At 58.0% G+C, this 11,221-nt stretch overlaps 2 protein-coding genes across 2 annotated transcripts; both read left to right on the top strand.

Moving 5' to 3' along the window:
- Nucleotides 1–417: 417 nt before the first annotated feature.
- On the top strand, nucleotides 418–6,604 carry LOC117003532 (protocadherin alpha-2-like). Its single transcript, XM_033073500.1, has 4 exons — nucleotides 418–3,000; nucleotides 3,595–3,627; nucleotides 5,731–5,873; nucleotides 6,447–6,604. Exons 1-4 carry the CDS (start codon nucleotides 443–445, stop codon nucleotides 6,602–6,604), a joined length of 2,892 nt encoding a protein of 963 aa, XP_032929391.1. The 5' UTR covers nucleotides 418–442.
- A 59-nt stretch (nucleotides 6,605–6,663) lies between these two features.
- Nucleotides 6,664–9,361, top strand: LOC117003531 (protocadherin alpha-6-like). The gene has a single exon (XM_033073499.1). The coding sequence runs from the start codon at nucleotides 6,749–6,751 to the stop codon at nucleotides 9,359–9,361; it is 2,613 nt and encodes an 870-aa protein (XP_032929390.1). The 5' UTR covers nucleotides 6,664–6,748.
- The last annotated feature ends 1,860 nt before the right edge of the window (nucleotides 9,362–11,221 follow it).

The following is an 11,221-nucleotide window of genomic DNA, read 5'->3' as shown; positions in this document are numbered from 1 at the left end:
CCAATAGAGAAAATTGAAGGAAAAAAGAAATATATTGAAGGAAATTCAGTCGAGAAAGAGGAAGATAGAAAGAAAGAAATAAGTATCTACAAGGAAATAGTAGGCGATTAGGAAAACGAAGTAAAAGAAAGAGGAGCACCGTAAGACGGAAAGGCAGAAGAGATTGCCTTCCGCGGGGCGGCGGGGCGGACACTGACGGGAACCGGGAGAGGCGGCGGAGAAGCGCACGGTGTCGCTGCAGGCTCAGGAACGGCGTGTGGGCGGCTCCGCCCCGGTGCGGCGGAGAGCCCGGCTGTGAGCGCGGGGGGGCGGCGCGGGCCGGGCAGCAGAGCCGGTGCGTCCGGGCGGCGGCGGGGAGCCGTGCGGGACCCGGGCCGGGGCCGGCGGGCACAGCAAGAGCGGCAGAGCTGCAGCGGCGGAGGCGAGAGCAGCGGCGGTAGGGATGGGCGAGCGTTGCTGTGCGATGCTGCGGGTGCTGGTGCTGCAGGCGGCCTGGGCGCTGGCGGGCGGGCAGGTGCGCTACTCGGTGCCGGAGGAAGCCAAGGCCGGCACGGTGGTGGGCCGTCTGGCGCAGGACCTGGGCCTGGAGGCGGGCGAGGCGGAGGCGCGGCGGCTGCGGCTGGTGGCGCAGGGCCGGCGGGCGAGCGTGGAGGTGAGCGGGGCGAGCGGCGCGCTGCTGGTGAGCTCGCGGCTCGACCGGGAGGAGCTGTGCGGCAAGAGCGCGCCGTGCGCGCTGAGCCTGGAGGTGCTGCTGGAGCGGCCGCTGCGCGTCTTCCATGTGCAGCTGGAGGTCACCGACATCAACGACAATGCCCCCATCTTCTCCGCCGCCCGAAAAAACCTCAGCATCGCGGAATTGTCTTTGCCGGGGTCTCGTTTCCCGCTGGAGGGCGCGTCGGATGCGGATATCGGAGTGAACGCGCAGCTCTCCTACACACTCAGCCCCAGCGAGCATTTTTCTGTGGATTTGCAAAAATCGAACGATGGAAATCTTGTACTCGATCTCGTTTTAACGAAATCTCTGGACCGCGAGACGATTCCCGTGCACCGGTTGGTGCTGACGGCGACTGACGGGGGCCGGCCGTCTCTGACAGGCACCATGGAACTGGTGATCTCAGTGCTGGATGCAAACGACAACGCACCCCAGTTCAACCAGTCGGTGTATAAAGTGCAGCTGCCGGAGAACGCTACAGAGGGGACGCTGGTGACGCGGGTGAATGCCACAGATGCGGATGAAGGAAGTAATAGCGAATTAACCTTTACCGCGATCACGTTCATTCCGCCGAGCGGACGTGATGTGATTTCCATCAATCCCAAGACAGGGGAGATTCACCTCACAGCAGCTCTGGACTTCGAAGAAGTCAGTGTATTTGATTTTCGTATTGAAGCGAGAGACCAAGGCACACCTCCACTGTCGGGTCATTGCCGGGTGGTGCTGGAGGTGCTGGACGTGAACGACAACGCGCCGGTGGTGTGGGTGACGTCGCTGTCGGTGCCGGTGCCGGAGGACGCGTCGGTGGGGACGGTGGTGGCCCTGCTGAGCGTGTCGGACCGAGACTCGGGGGCGAACGGGCGCGTGCGGTGCTGGGTGTGGCCGGCGGCGCCGTTCGGGCTGGAGGCGACGTTCGCGGGCTCGTACTCGCTGGTGCTGCGCGAGGCGCTGGACCGGGAGCGGGTGTCGGAGTACGAGGTGGAGGTGCGTGCGGAGGACGGCGGGGCGCCGGCGCTGGGCGCCAGGCGCGGGCTGCGGGTGCCGGTGTCGGACGTGAACGACAACGCGCCCTTGTTCGCGCAGGCCGTGTACACGGTGCTGGCGCGGGAGAACAACGCGGCGGGCGCGGAGCTGGCGCGGCTGTGGGCGCGGGACCCGGACGAGGCGGGCAACGGGCGCGTGAGCTACTCGGTGTGGGAGGGCGCGGCGGGCGGCGTTGGGGCCGCGGCTGGCAGCGGCTGGCGTGCGGCGTCGAGCTACGTGTCGGTGGACGCGGAGAGCGGGCGCGTGTGGGCGCTGCAGCCCTTGGACTACGAGGAGCTGCAGGTGCTGCAGTTCGAGGTGCGCGCGGTGGACGCGGGGGAGCCGCCGCTGTGCGGCAACGCCACGGTGCAGCTCTTCGTGCTGGACGAGAACGACAACGCGCCGGCGCTGCTGCCGCCCGCGGGCTCGGCGCCGGAGGCGGGCGCCGTGGCGGCCGAGGCAGCCTCGTCATCGTCGTCGTCGTCGTTTGTGGGGCCGGTGTCGGGGTCGGGCACGCTGTGGGCGTGGGCGGCGTGGGGGGCGCCGGCGGGCCAGGTGGTGGCCAAGATCCGCGCCGTGGACGCCGACTCGGGCTACAACGCGTGGCTGCGCTACGAGCTGTGGGAGCCGCGGGCCAAGGGCCCGTTCCGCGTGGGGCTCTACAGCGGCGAGGTGAGCACGGCGCGGCCGCTGGACGAGGCGGACGGCGCTCGCCACACGCTGCTGATCGTCGTGCGCGACCACGGCGAGCCGGCGCGCTCGGCCACGGCCACGCTCAGCGTGTCGCTGCTCGAGGCCAACGAGGCGGCGCTGGCCGCGGGATCCTCGGCGTCGTCGTCACGGTCAGGGTCGCGGTCGGCGTTGGGCGTGGATGTGGGCGTCGGTGCGGCCAGCGCGGCGACCAACGTGTGGCTGGTGGTGGCGATCTGCGCCGTGTCGAGCCTGTTCCTGCTGGCGCTGGTGCTGTACGGGGCGTCGCGCTGGGCGCCGCGGGCGGCCGTGCTCTCGGGGCCCGGGCCCACGACGCTCGTGTGCGCCAGCGAAGTGGGCAGCTGGTCGTACTCGCAGCGCCACAGCCGCAGCCTGTGTGTGGCGGACGGCGCGGCCAAGAGCGACCTCATGGTTTTCAGCCCCAACTTCCCTCCGCCGCCGCCCGGCGCCGCGCCCAAGGACACGCAGCCGGAGCCCTCCGCTCTCCTCCACACGGTCAGTGACACTGCCTTGCTTTTGCCTCTCACCCATACCCAACGTTTCTGTCCCTCCAGGTGTGTAGGCTCTCTGGGAATCCAGGCTCCGTTCCCACGGCCCGAGAGCAATCAGTAATTAACGGGTGCTTAAGGATATCAGCACCAGCTTTCCATCTGCTGTGGTTTGGCTGTTAATGTAGTATGGGTTCTGGCATTAATTAGGTTGTGTAGCTGAGATTTGCTGGTCTGGGTGTGTGCTTCTCTCTTTGAATGAAATCATTGCCCATTGCCATGAGAAAGGTCCGGATGTACGAGTTTTGCAGACAACGATTTTGCTTTCTGATGTGTGGTATTTCCACGTCACCTTGCTTGAACGGGTGCCAGGACACTCAGGCTGTGATGGTTACAGTCCCTCAAGCACCTCGTACCACTTTATTTCCATTTCTGTCTTCTGACTTTGTAAGTATTAGAGTGGATTATTTTCGAAATCTTTTTCCTTTATTTTCCCTCTGCAAGGGATCTGATGCTAGATGGCAACTGCAACTTCTACGATAAAGTTTTCCATTTTGTCCCATTTTGGTTTCTTCAATTGAGTCAGTAAGAAAGTAGGGAAGGCAGTCGGTACTTCTGCTATGTTCACTTCTTGAGGTATCTTCTTCTTTTGCTTAATAGCATAACGTTTCAGGCAGAGGAATACGGCGTGATGTAAGTGTTATACAAAGGGGAAAGTGCGCCTCGTGCTAAGTGTTATATAGAAACAATTTCCTTTTGTGCTGACCATGTTCCCCTGGTTGAGGATTTGTGTTGCTGGCCTGAGATGTAAGACTGGTCAGAAAACCACTGGCCTGTTTGATGTTATTGCAAAATATCCATGAAGTGCCACATGGTTTCAGAAGCCAATTGAGAGTTCAGGACAGTACAGAAAGCCCGAATCCAACTGTACGTGATTAAACGCGGCTAAATGCCATCTCCTGCCCTGGGACTCAACAGTCCCAGGGAACTTCCTCTTATTTTCACCTGCAACAGTGGCCACACTAGCGGTGGGTGTTGTCCTGTTGAAATGATGGGTGGGATGCTGTTGAGATATGTGTATGTGCACGTCATACAGGGCACAGCAGAACAGCTCTGGTGCTCTATGCTGGAAATTCTCCGACCCATTTGATATCATTGTTGCTGTTGTGTATGGGCATTTGGTGTGCTTCTCTTGAATAATAAATCCATCTGCACTGGGATCAGAGCTAACAACTCTAATCATGCAACTCGAATGTAGAACTCCATGTGCAACTCGGTTGTATTTCCACATGAGGTTGCTGCAAAGGCAAGAACATTCCGGGTGAAGTTCAAAAAGCAGGGAAGTGTTTGCTAGACAGTGGGTGGCTGTGCAGGCCTCTGTGTACTCCTAGTGCTGATCATGAGGGAAGACGAGGATATGCAAAGGCTTGGGTCATGGTCGGAGTGGGGTTTACAGCTGGAGCATGATGTTAAGGTGGAGCAGTGTCCGAGTATTCTGGCAGTGATCCTGCAAGTGGCACTGAGTAGCATCTGGAAATGCATCACAGGAAGTGTGACCAGAAATAGAGAACAGTCTGGACTGATGGGAATGGAGATCCTGGGTAGAATGTGGTCTGCATCATTGGGGAAAATGTCGAGAACACTTCCTGTGATGTGGAGATGCGATTTCCCATGGCACGAGATTCTGGATTTCTGTAGAAAACCTCCGGAGGGGTCCCAGCGGACAATCCTGCTTGCCTGGCATGCTGTCAGGACTTCCAGAAGTTCTGCATGTCTTATGGTGCTGTTGTTCTTCATGGTATTGCGGTTTGGAGCATATGTGCCAGGCTTGCCTTCAATTAGTTGGTCTTGAATTTGGCTGTTGTTGCACAGAGGAGCATTTTGAAATTTGGATGCTGCTGCTGAACCACCTCTGAACCTCCCCTTGCTTACCTCTCTGCCATTGTAAGGGGAATGGGAAGAATGAGATCTTCAGGGATTCTTTGTCTCTTTTCTCCAACCCTGCCCATCCTTGTGTTTTGTTTTATTTCTCTCACATATGCATGGCGTTGGTAAGGGTGGATAAGAAGCAGTGTGCTGAATTTTAAGAGCTGTCAGGTGTCAGGTATTTGGACCATTTCCCACCAGTGTGGGGGACGTCTATTGTGTTGTACTGATCTAAGTTTCACTTAGAGAGAATATTCTGAGCTTTCAAGCGTTCATCCTTGCTTACTTGTTCATCTCCTGTGATACAAGTTCATAAGGGACACTGAGCGCATTCCAGTTTCTGTGGTAAAAGCAGAAAATTTTGTTTCTGTCCAACTTGCCCAGAAAAACTGGATCATGTTAGCTGAAAATATAATTTAAAATCAATATTTGTGCTCTTAAAATATTTCATTTTCTGAAGAAATCAATGATGCTACAGGTAAGTCACTCGCACCTAAAGCGGATGATCCCGAGGGATAGATGTACTTTTACTGCTTTTCAGTTTGGATTGACCAAATGTTGACTGTGATGGACGAGCACAGCACCACTGTCTGCACTTGCTCTTTTCCTGCGGCTCCCAGGAACAGCCTGAGCGTGTGGCAGCCACAGGGATGGAGGAAGGACCACAATCCATTTTATGGATTTGCTGTGTTTGTAGTCAAGGGGATGTTCTTAGTGAAAATGTCGTGGTATTATCTCCATGGCTTTAGTCTGGCTGCGTGTCAGGTTGTTCCTGCTGATGAAGCCGAGGAGTTTGGTGTGGACTCGTGCCTCTGGATACCGAGGTTCTTGATGTGTTGCTGCGACAGTGCATGACTGCCTGCCTGAAAGGGAAAGCAAGAGCCTGATATTGATTGTACAAGTGGAAGATGAAGCAGAAGAAAAGCTCTTCATTGAGATACAGGAAGAGTACTTGGAAGCAGTGGTTGCTTTTTCAGTATTCCTGGAGGACTTGGGCTCTTTGCAGTATGCAGGTGAGCACAAGTGTCTGGGGGCTGGATTGTCGTGGATTCTGTTCTTATGTCGGAGAGCTCTTCTTCCCCGTATGATGCTGTGTGCACAAAAAGGAGGAAAAGGAGAAGAGGAAAGAGAAAGAACTGGGAAGGAATGAAGGAAAGACAGAAGGACGGATGAGTTTACTGGCATGTCTGAGACGCTATCGCTGTACACAGAAAGGGAGGAGGGTAAGAATGGGGGAATTAAAATGAATGACAGAATGAAAAGGATAAAGAAAATGCTGTAAAGGTATGACACAAGGAGATAACTACGGATGAAATATGACAACGATAGGGAAGAAAACAATAGCAAAGGATGTGAGAAGTACCCATTGACCTTAACTCACATCGCTAGGCAGAGCTGGTTCCCAACAACCTCCGCCTTCTTTAGCCTACTGCGCGGTCCGCGACTGATGGGACAGAAGAAGAGTTGATGCATCCGAGTTGTTTTCTGAGCAGCTGGGAGCCGGAAGAGACTTGCGTGTTCCAAGGAGGACAAAGGAGGGGATCAAAGATAAAAAAGCACAGAGAATAAAATGAATGACAATCTAGGTAAGAAGACACGGCTGGAAGAGATGCACATAGCCAGCCGGAGGAGCGGCCGCTATTGGGAAGAGTGTACAGCGGTGGAGCAGCGCACGGTGTCGCTGCAGGCTCAGGAACGGCGTGTGGGCGGCTCCGCCCCGGTGCGGCGGAGAGCCCGGCTGTGAGCGCGGGGGGGCGGCGCGGGCCGGGCAGCAGAGCCGGTGCGTCCGGGCGGCGGCGGGGAGCCGTGCGGGGCCCGGGCCGGGGCCGGCGGGCACAGCAAGAGCGGCAGAGCTGCAGCGGCGGAGGCGAGAGCAGCGGCGGCAGGGATGGGCGAGCGTTGCTGTGCGGTGCTGCGGGTGCTGGTGCTGCAGGCGGCCTGGGCGCTGGCGGGCGGGCAGGTGCGCTACTCGGTGCCGGAGGAAGCCAAGGCCGGCACGGTGGTGGGCCGTCTGGCGCAGGACCTGGGCCTGGAGGCGGGCGAGGCGGAGGCGCGGCGGCTGCGGCTGGTGGCGCAGGGCCGGCGGGCGAGCGTGGAGGTGAGCGGGGCGAGCGGCGCGCTGCTGGTGAGCTCGCGGCTCGACCGGGAGGAGCTGTGCGGCAAGAGCGCGCCGTGCGCGCTGCGCCTGGAGGTGCTGCTGGAGCGGCCGCTGCGCGTCTTCCATGTGCAGCTGGAGGTCACCGACATCAATGACAATGCCCCCATCTTCCCCGCCGCCCGAAAAAACCTCAGCATCGCGGAATTGTCTTTGCCGGGGTCTCGTTTCCCGCTGGAGGGCGCGTCGGATGCGGATATCGGAGCGAACGCGCAGCTCTCCTACACACTCAGTCCCAGCGAGCATTTTTCTGTGGATTTACAAAAATCGAACGATGGAAATATGGAACCTGAACTCGTGTTAACGAAATCTCTGGACCGCGAGACGATTCCCGTGCACCGGTTGGTGCTGACGGCGACTGACGGGGGCCGGCCGTCTCTGACAGGCACCATGGAATTAGTGATCTCGGTGGTGGACGCAAACGACAACGCACCACAGTTCAACCAGTCGGTGTATAAAGTGCAGCTGCCGGAGAACGCTACAAAGGATACGCTGGTGATGCGGGTAAATGCCACGGATTCGGATGAGGGAATTAACAGTGAGGTGACGTATGCCGTGACAAACTTCATTCCTCCCAGTGGAAGAGATGTGATTTCCATCAATCCCAAGACAGGGGAAATCCGCCTCACTGGCGCCCTCGACTTCGAGGAAGTTAATGTATTTAATCTTCGTATCGAAGCGAGAGACCAAGGGACACCATCGCTCTCGGGTCACTGCCGAGTGTTGCTGGAGGTGCTGGACGTGAACGACAATGCGCCGGAGGTGTGGGTGACGTCGCTGTCGGTGCCGGTGCCGGAGGACGCGTCGGTGGGGACGGTGGTGGCCCTGCTGAGCGTGTCGGACCGAGACTCGGGGGCGAACGGGCGCGTGCGGTGCTGGGTGTGGCCGGCGGCGCCGTTCGGGCTGGAGGCGACGTTCGCGGGCTCGTACTCGCTGGTGCTGCGCGAGGCGCTGGACCGGGAGCGGGTGTCGGAGTACGAGGTGGAGGTGCGTGCGGAGGACGGCGGGGCGCCGGCGCTGGGCGCCAGGCGCGGGCTGCGGGTGCCGGTGTCGGACGTGAACGACAACGCGCCCTTGTTCGCGCAGGCCGTGTACACGGTGCTGGCGCGGGAGAACAACGCGGCGGGCGCGGAGCTGGCGCGGCTGTGGGCGCGGGACCCGGACGAGGCGGGCAACGGGCGCGTGAGCTACTCGGTGTGGGAGGGCGCGGCGGGCGGCGTTGGGGCCGCGGCTGGCAGCGGCTGGCGTGCGGCGTCGAGCTACGTGTCGGTGGACGCGGAGAGCGGGCGCGTGTGGGCGCTGCAGCCCTTGGACTACGAGGAGCTGCAGGTGCTGCAGTTCGAGGTGCGCGCGGTGGACGCGGGGGAGCCGCCGCTGTGCGGCAACGCCACGGTGCAGCTCTTCGTGCTGGACGAGAACGACAACGCGCCGGCGCTGCTGCCGCCCGCGGGCTCGGCGCCGGAGGCGGGCGCCGTGGCGGCCGAGGCAGCCTCGTCATCGTCGTCGTCGTTTGTGGGGCCGGTGTCGGGGTCGGGCACGCTGTGGGCGTGGGCGGCGTGGGGGGCGCCGGCGGGCCAGGTGGTGGCCAAGATCCGCGCCGTGGACGCCGACTCGGGCTACAACGCGTGGCTGCGCTACGAGCTGTGGGAGCCGCGGGCCAAGGGCCCGTTCCGCGTGGGGCTCTACAGCGGCGAGGTGAGCACGGCGCGGCCTCTGGACGAGGCGGACGGCGCTCGCCACACGCTGCTGATCGTCGTGCGCGACCACGGCGAGCCGGCGCGCTCGGCCACGGCCACGCTCAGCGTGTCGCTGCTCGAGGCCAACGAGGCGGCGCTGGCCGCGGGATCTTCCTCGGCGTCGTCGTCAGGGTCGCGGTCGGCGTTGGGCGTGGATGTGGGCGGTGCTGCGGCCAGCGCGGCGACCAACGTGTGGCTGGTGGTGGCGATCTGCGCCGTGTCGAGCCTGTTCCTGCTGGCGCTGGTGCTGTACGGGGCGTCGCGCTGGGCGCCGCGGGCGGCCGTGCTCTCGGGGCCCGGGCCCACGACGCTCGTGTGCGCCAGCGAAGTGGGCAGCTGGTCGTACTCGCAGCGCCACAGCCGCAGCCTGTGCGTGGCGGACGGCGCGGCCAAGAGCGACCTCATGGTTTTCAGCCCCAACTTCCCTCCGCCGCCGCCCGGCGCCGCGCCCAAGGACACGCAGCCGGAGCCCTCCGCTCTCCTTCACACGGTCAGTGCTTCTTCCTTCGTTCCCTTTTTGCTCATTCTCATCCGCTCTCTGGGTATTTCCTGTTTGAACGGTGTTCAGTTCCCACGATTTAATGACGTTGGGTACTTAGCGGTTGTTTAACATGGCAATGACACCTTTTCATCTGTCTCTGCGTTCTTGCCCGAGCGTCCAAGTCTTTCTGAAGCGGCGCGGAATGTTGATATGGCAGCACCCTGGAGCAGTTACTGTAGGCAGATGAGGTTTGGCTCTGTAAGTGACAGTTGTTCTCTTCTGGAATTATATCACTGTCCTGTACTACAGGCGGTGCCCATAATTGTGAGATTTGCAGACACGAAGGGTGTTCTGGTGCTGATATGTAGGATTTCCACCCGCGCCGGGTGAAGGAGTTTAAGACAGCCAGTCTGTGGTGCTGACAGACTCGCAGGCGCTCCATATCGCCTCACTGCCTTTGCTGGCAGTTTATCGTGCTAGTATTTTTTTGTCTTTTTATTGAAATCTCCCCTCTTCCTTTTTAATTGTGGACATGTGAAACTATGATGCGAGGTGAAAAGTAGATATTCAAGGACTAAACTTCTCTATTGTCGTTCTACTATGAGACTCATTTAGAAGATAGGGTAGTTTTGGCAAAGATTTCCTATGATCTTCCTACGATCTTATAATCATCTTTCTGCAATTATCGTGTTGTTCTGGTTATTAGTAGAAAGTATTCAGGAAGTAAAGTGTCATCTGTGGCATGTGTTTGAAAAGCCAGATTTTTGTGTCCTTTTCTGGCTGGACATATTCTGGAGGATTTGCGTTTCTGACCAGAGACCTCGCATGAAACACACTGGCCTGTATTGATGTTCTTTCAAAATCTGCATCAACGGTGACATCATTGGAAATACCTTGGCAATCGCTTCTATAATAAAAAAAACAAAGCAACAACCCCAAAACTCAAAGAACCACAATTCGTCACCGTGTCTCAAATAGCATTCTCCTACACAGTAACTATCACGTGTTAGACTTGTGCTCTCGCCAGTGCTTCGGGTTTTTTCTCAGAGTGTGACATCAATGGCATCACCGTGTAGAGTTTTCCCAATATCACATTTAGGAAGAGTTTTGCTCCCAGCTCTGCCACGTTTCTATCTGAGATAGCTGCAGCATTACAAAACATGAACTGTCAGCATCAGAGGTTCTGGTGTAACTGCACTAATGATGTCAACCCTCAGTTTTTTATGGTGTTGTCATTGCTGAGAAGGAGAAGAAAAAGCCATGTTGAGCTTTGAGATAGAAGTAACTGTGGTCTGTGGTGCCTGGGTAGGGCCTGGCCATCTCCTTATCTGGAGGGTGACCTTGAGAAGTGGGAAAACATGGTGTTGGGGAAGCTGCATGGGAAGGCCATGGGTCAGGACATAAGAAAAGAAGATGAGATTATATGTTTGTCTTGAGAACATGTCTCAGAGTGGTGAGTGGAGGATGCCTAAAGAGAAGTGTGAGGCAGGATGGGCACAGAATGCTCTTGCCAAGGATAATTTCCCAGGCCCTAGGGGTGTGGAGTTGGACACCTTCCTGATCAAGAGACAGTGTTGCGATGTTGAAATGCTCACAAATGTTGCTTTGAGGTTTGCAGTTTCTTTCATCAGAGACAGGCCCTTGTGCTGCTGCCTGCCTGGTGTAGCCATGCCTTGGTGAGAGCTGGTGAGATGGAGAGTGCTGGATGTTGTCTGATGAGCTGCTTATTTCAGAAATGCTGTTGTGGAAGGGGAATGCTTCAAGCTGCTGTCCTGGTGTTCCGGTGGCATTCACAGTCATTTTCAGAGCCATTGGTGTTGCCACAATGGTTCCTTGCTCCTCCTCAGGTGGGATTTATAAGGACACGTGATGAGGTTGTTATCTTTATGTAATCTCAACTTGCGCTGCTTGTGCACTGCACAGGTGGCCTCAGGAGAGATGATTTGTCCTGATGTCACCCAGAGCTCCTTCTGGTATTTGCAGGTACAA

This window comes from Catharus ustulatus, chromosome 15 (genome assembly GCF_009819885.2).
Source record: "Catharus ustulatus isolate bCatUst1 chromosome 15, bCatUst1.pri.v2, whole genome shotgun sequence".
Taxonomy (NCBI): Eukaryota; Metazoa; Chordata; class Aves; order Passeriformes; family Turdidae; genus Catharus; species Catharus ustulatus.
The sequence above is the reverse complement of the archived record's forward strand: the minus strand, read 5'-3'. Positions and strand labels throughout refer to the sequence as shown.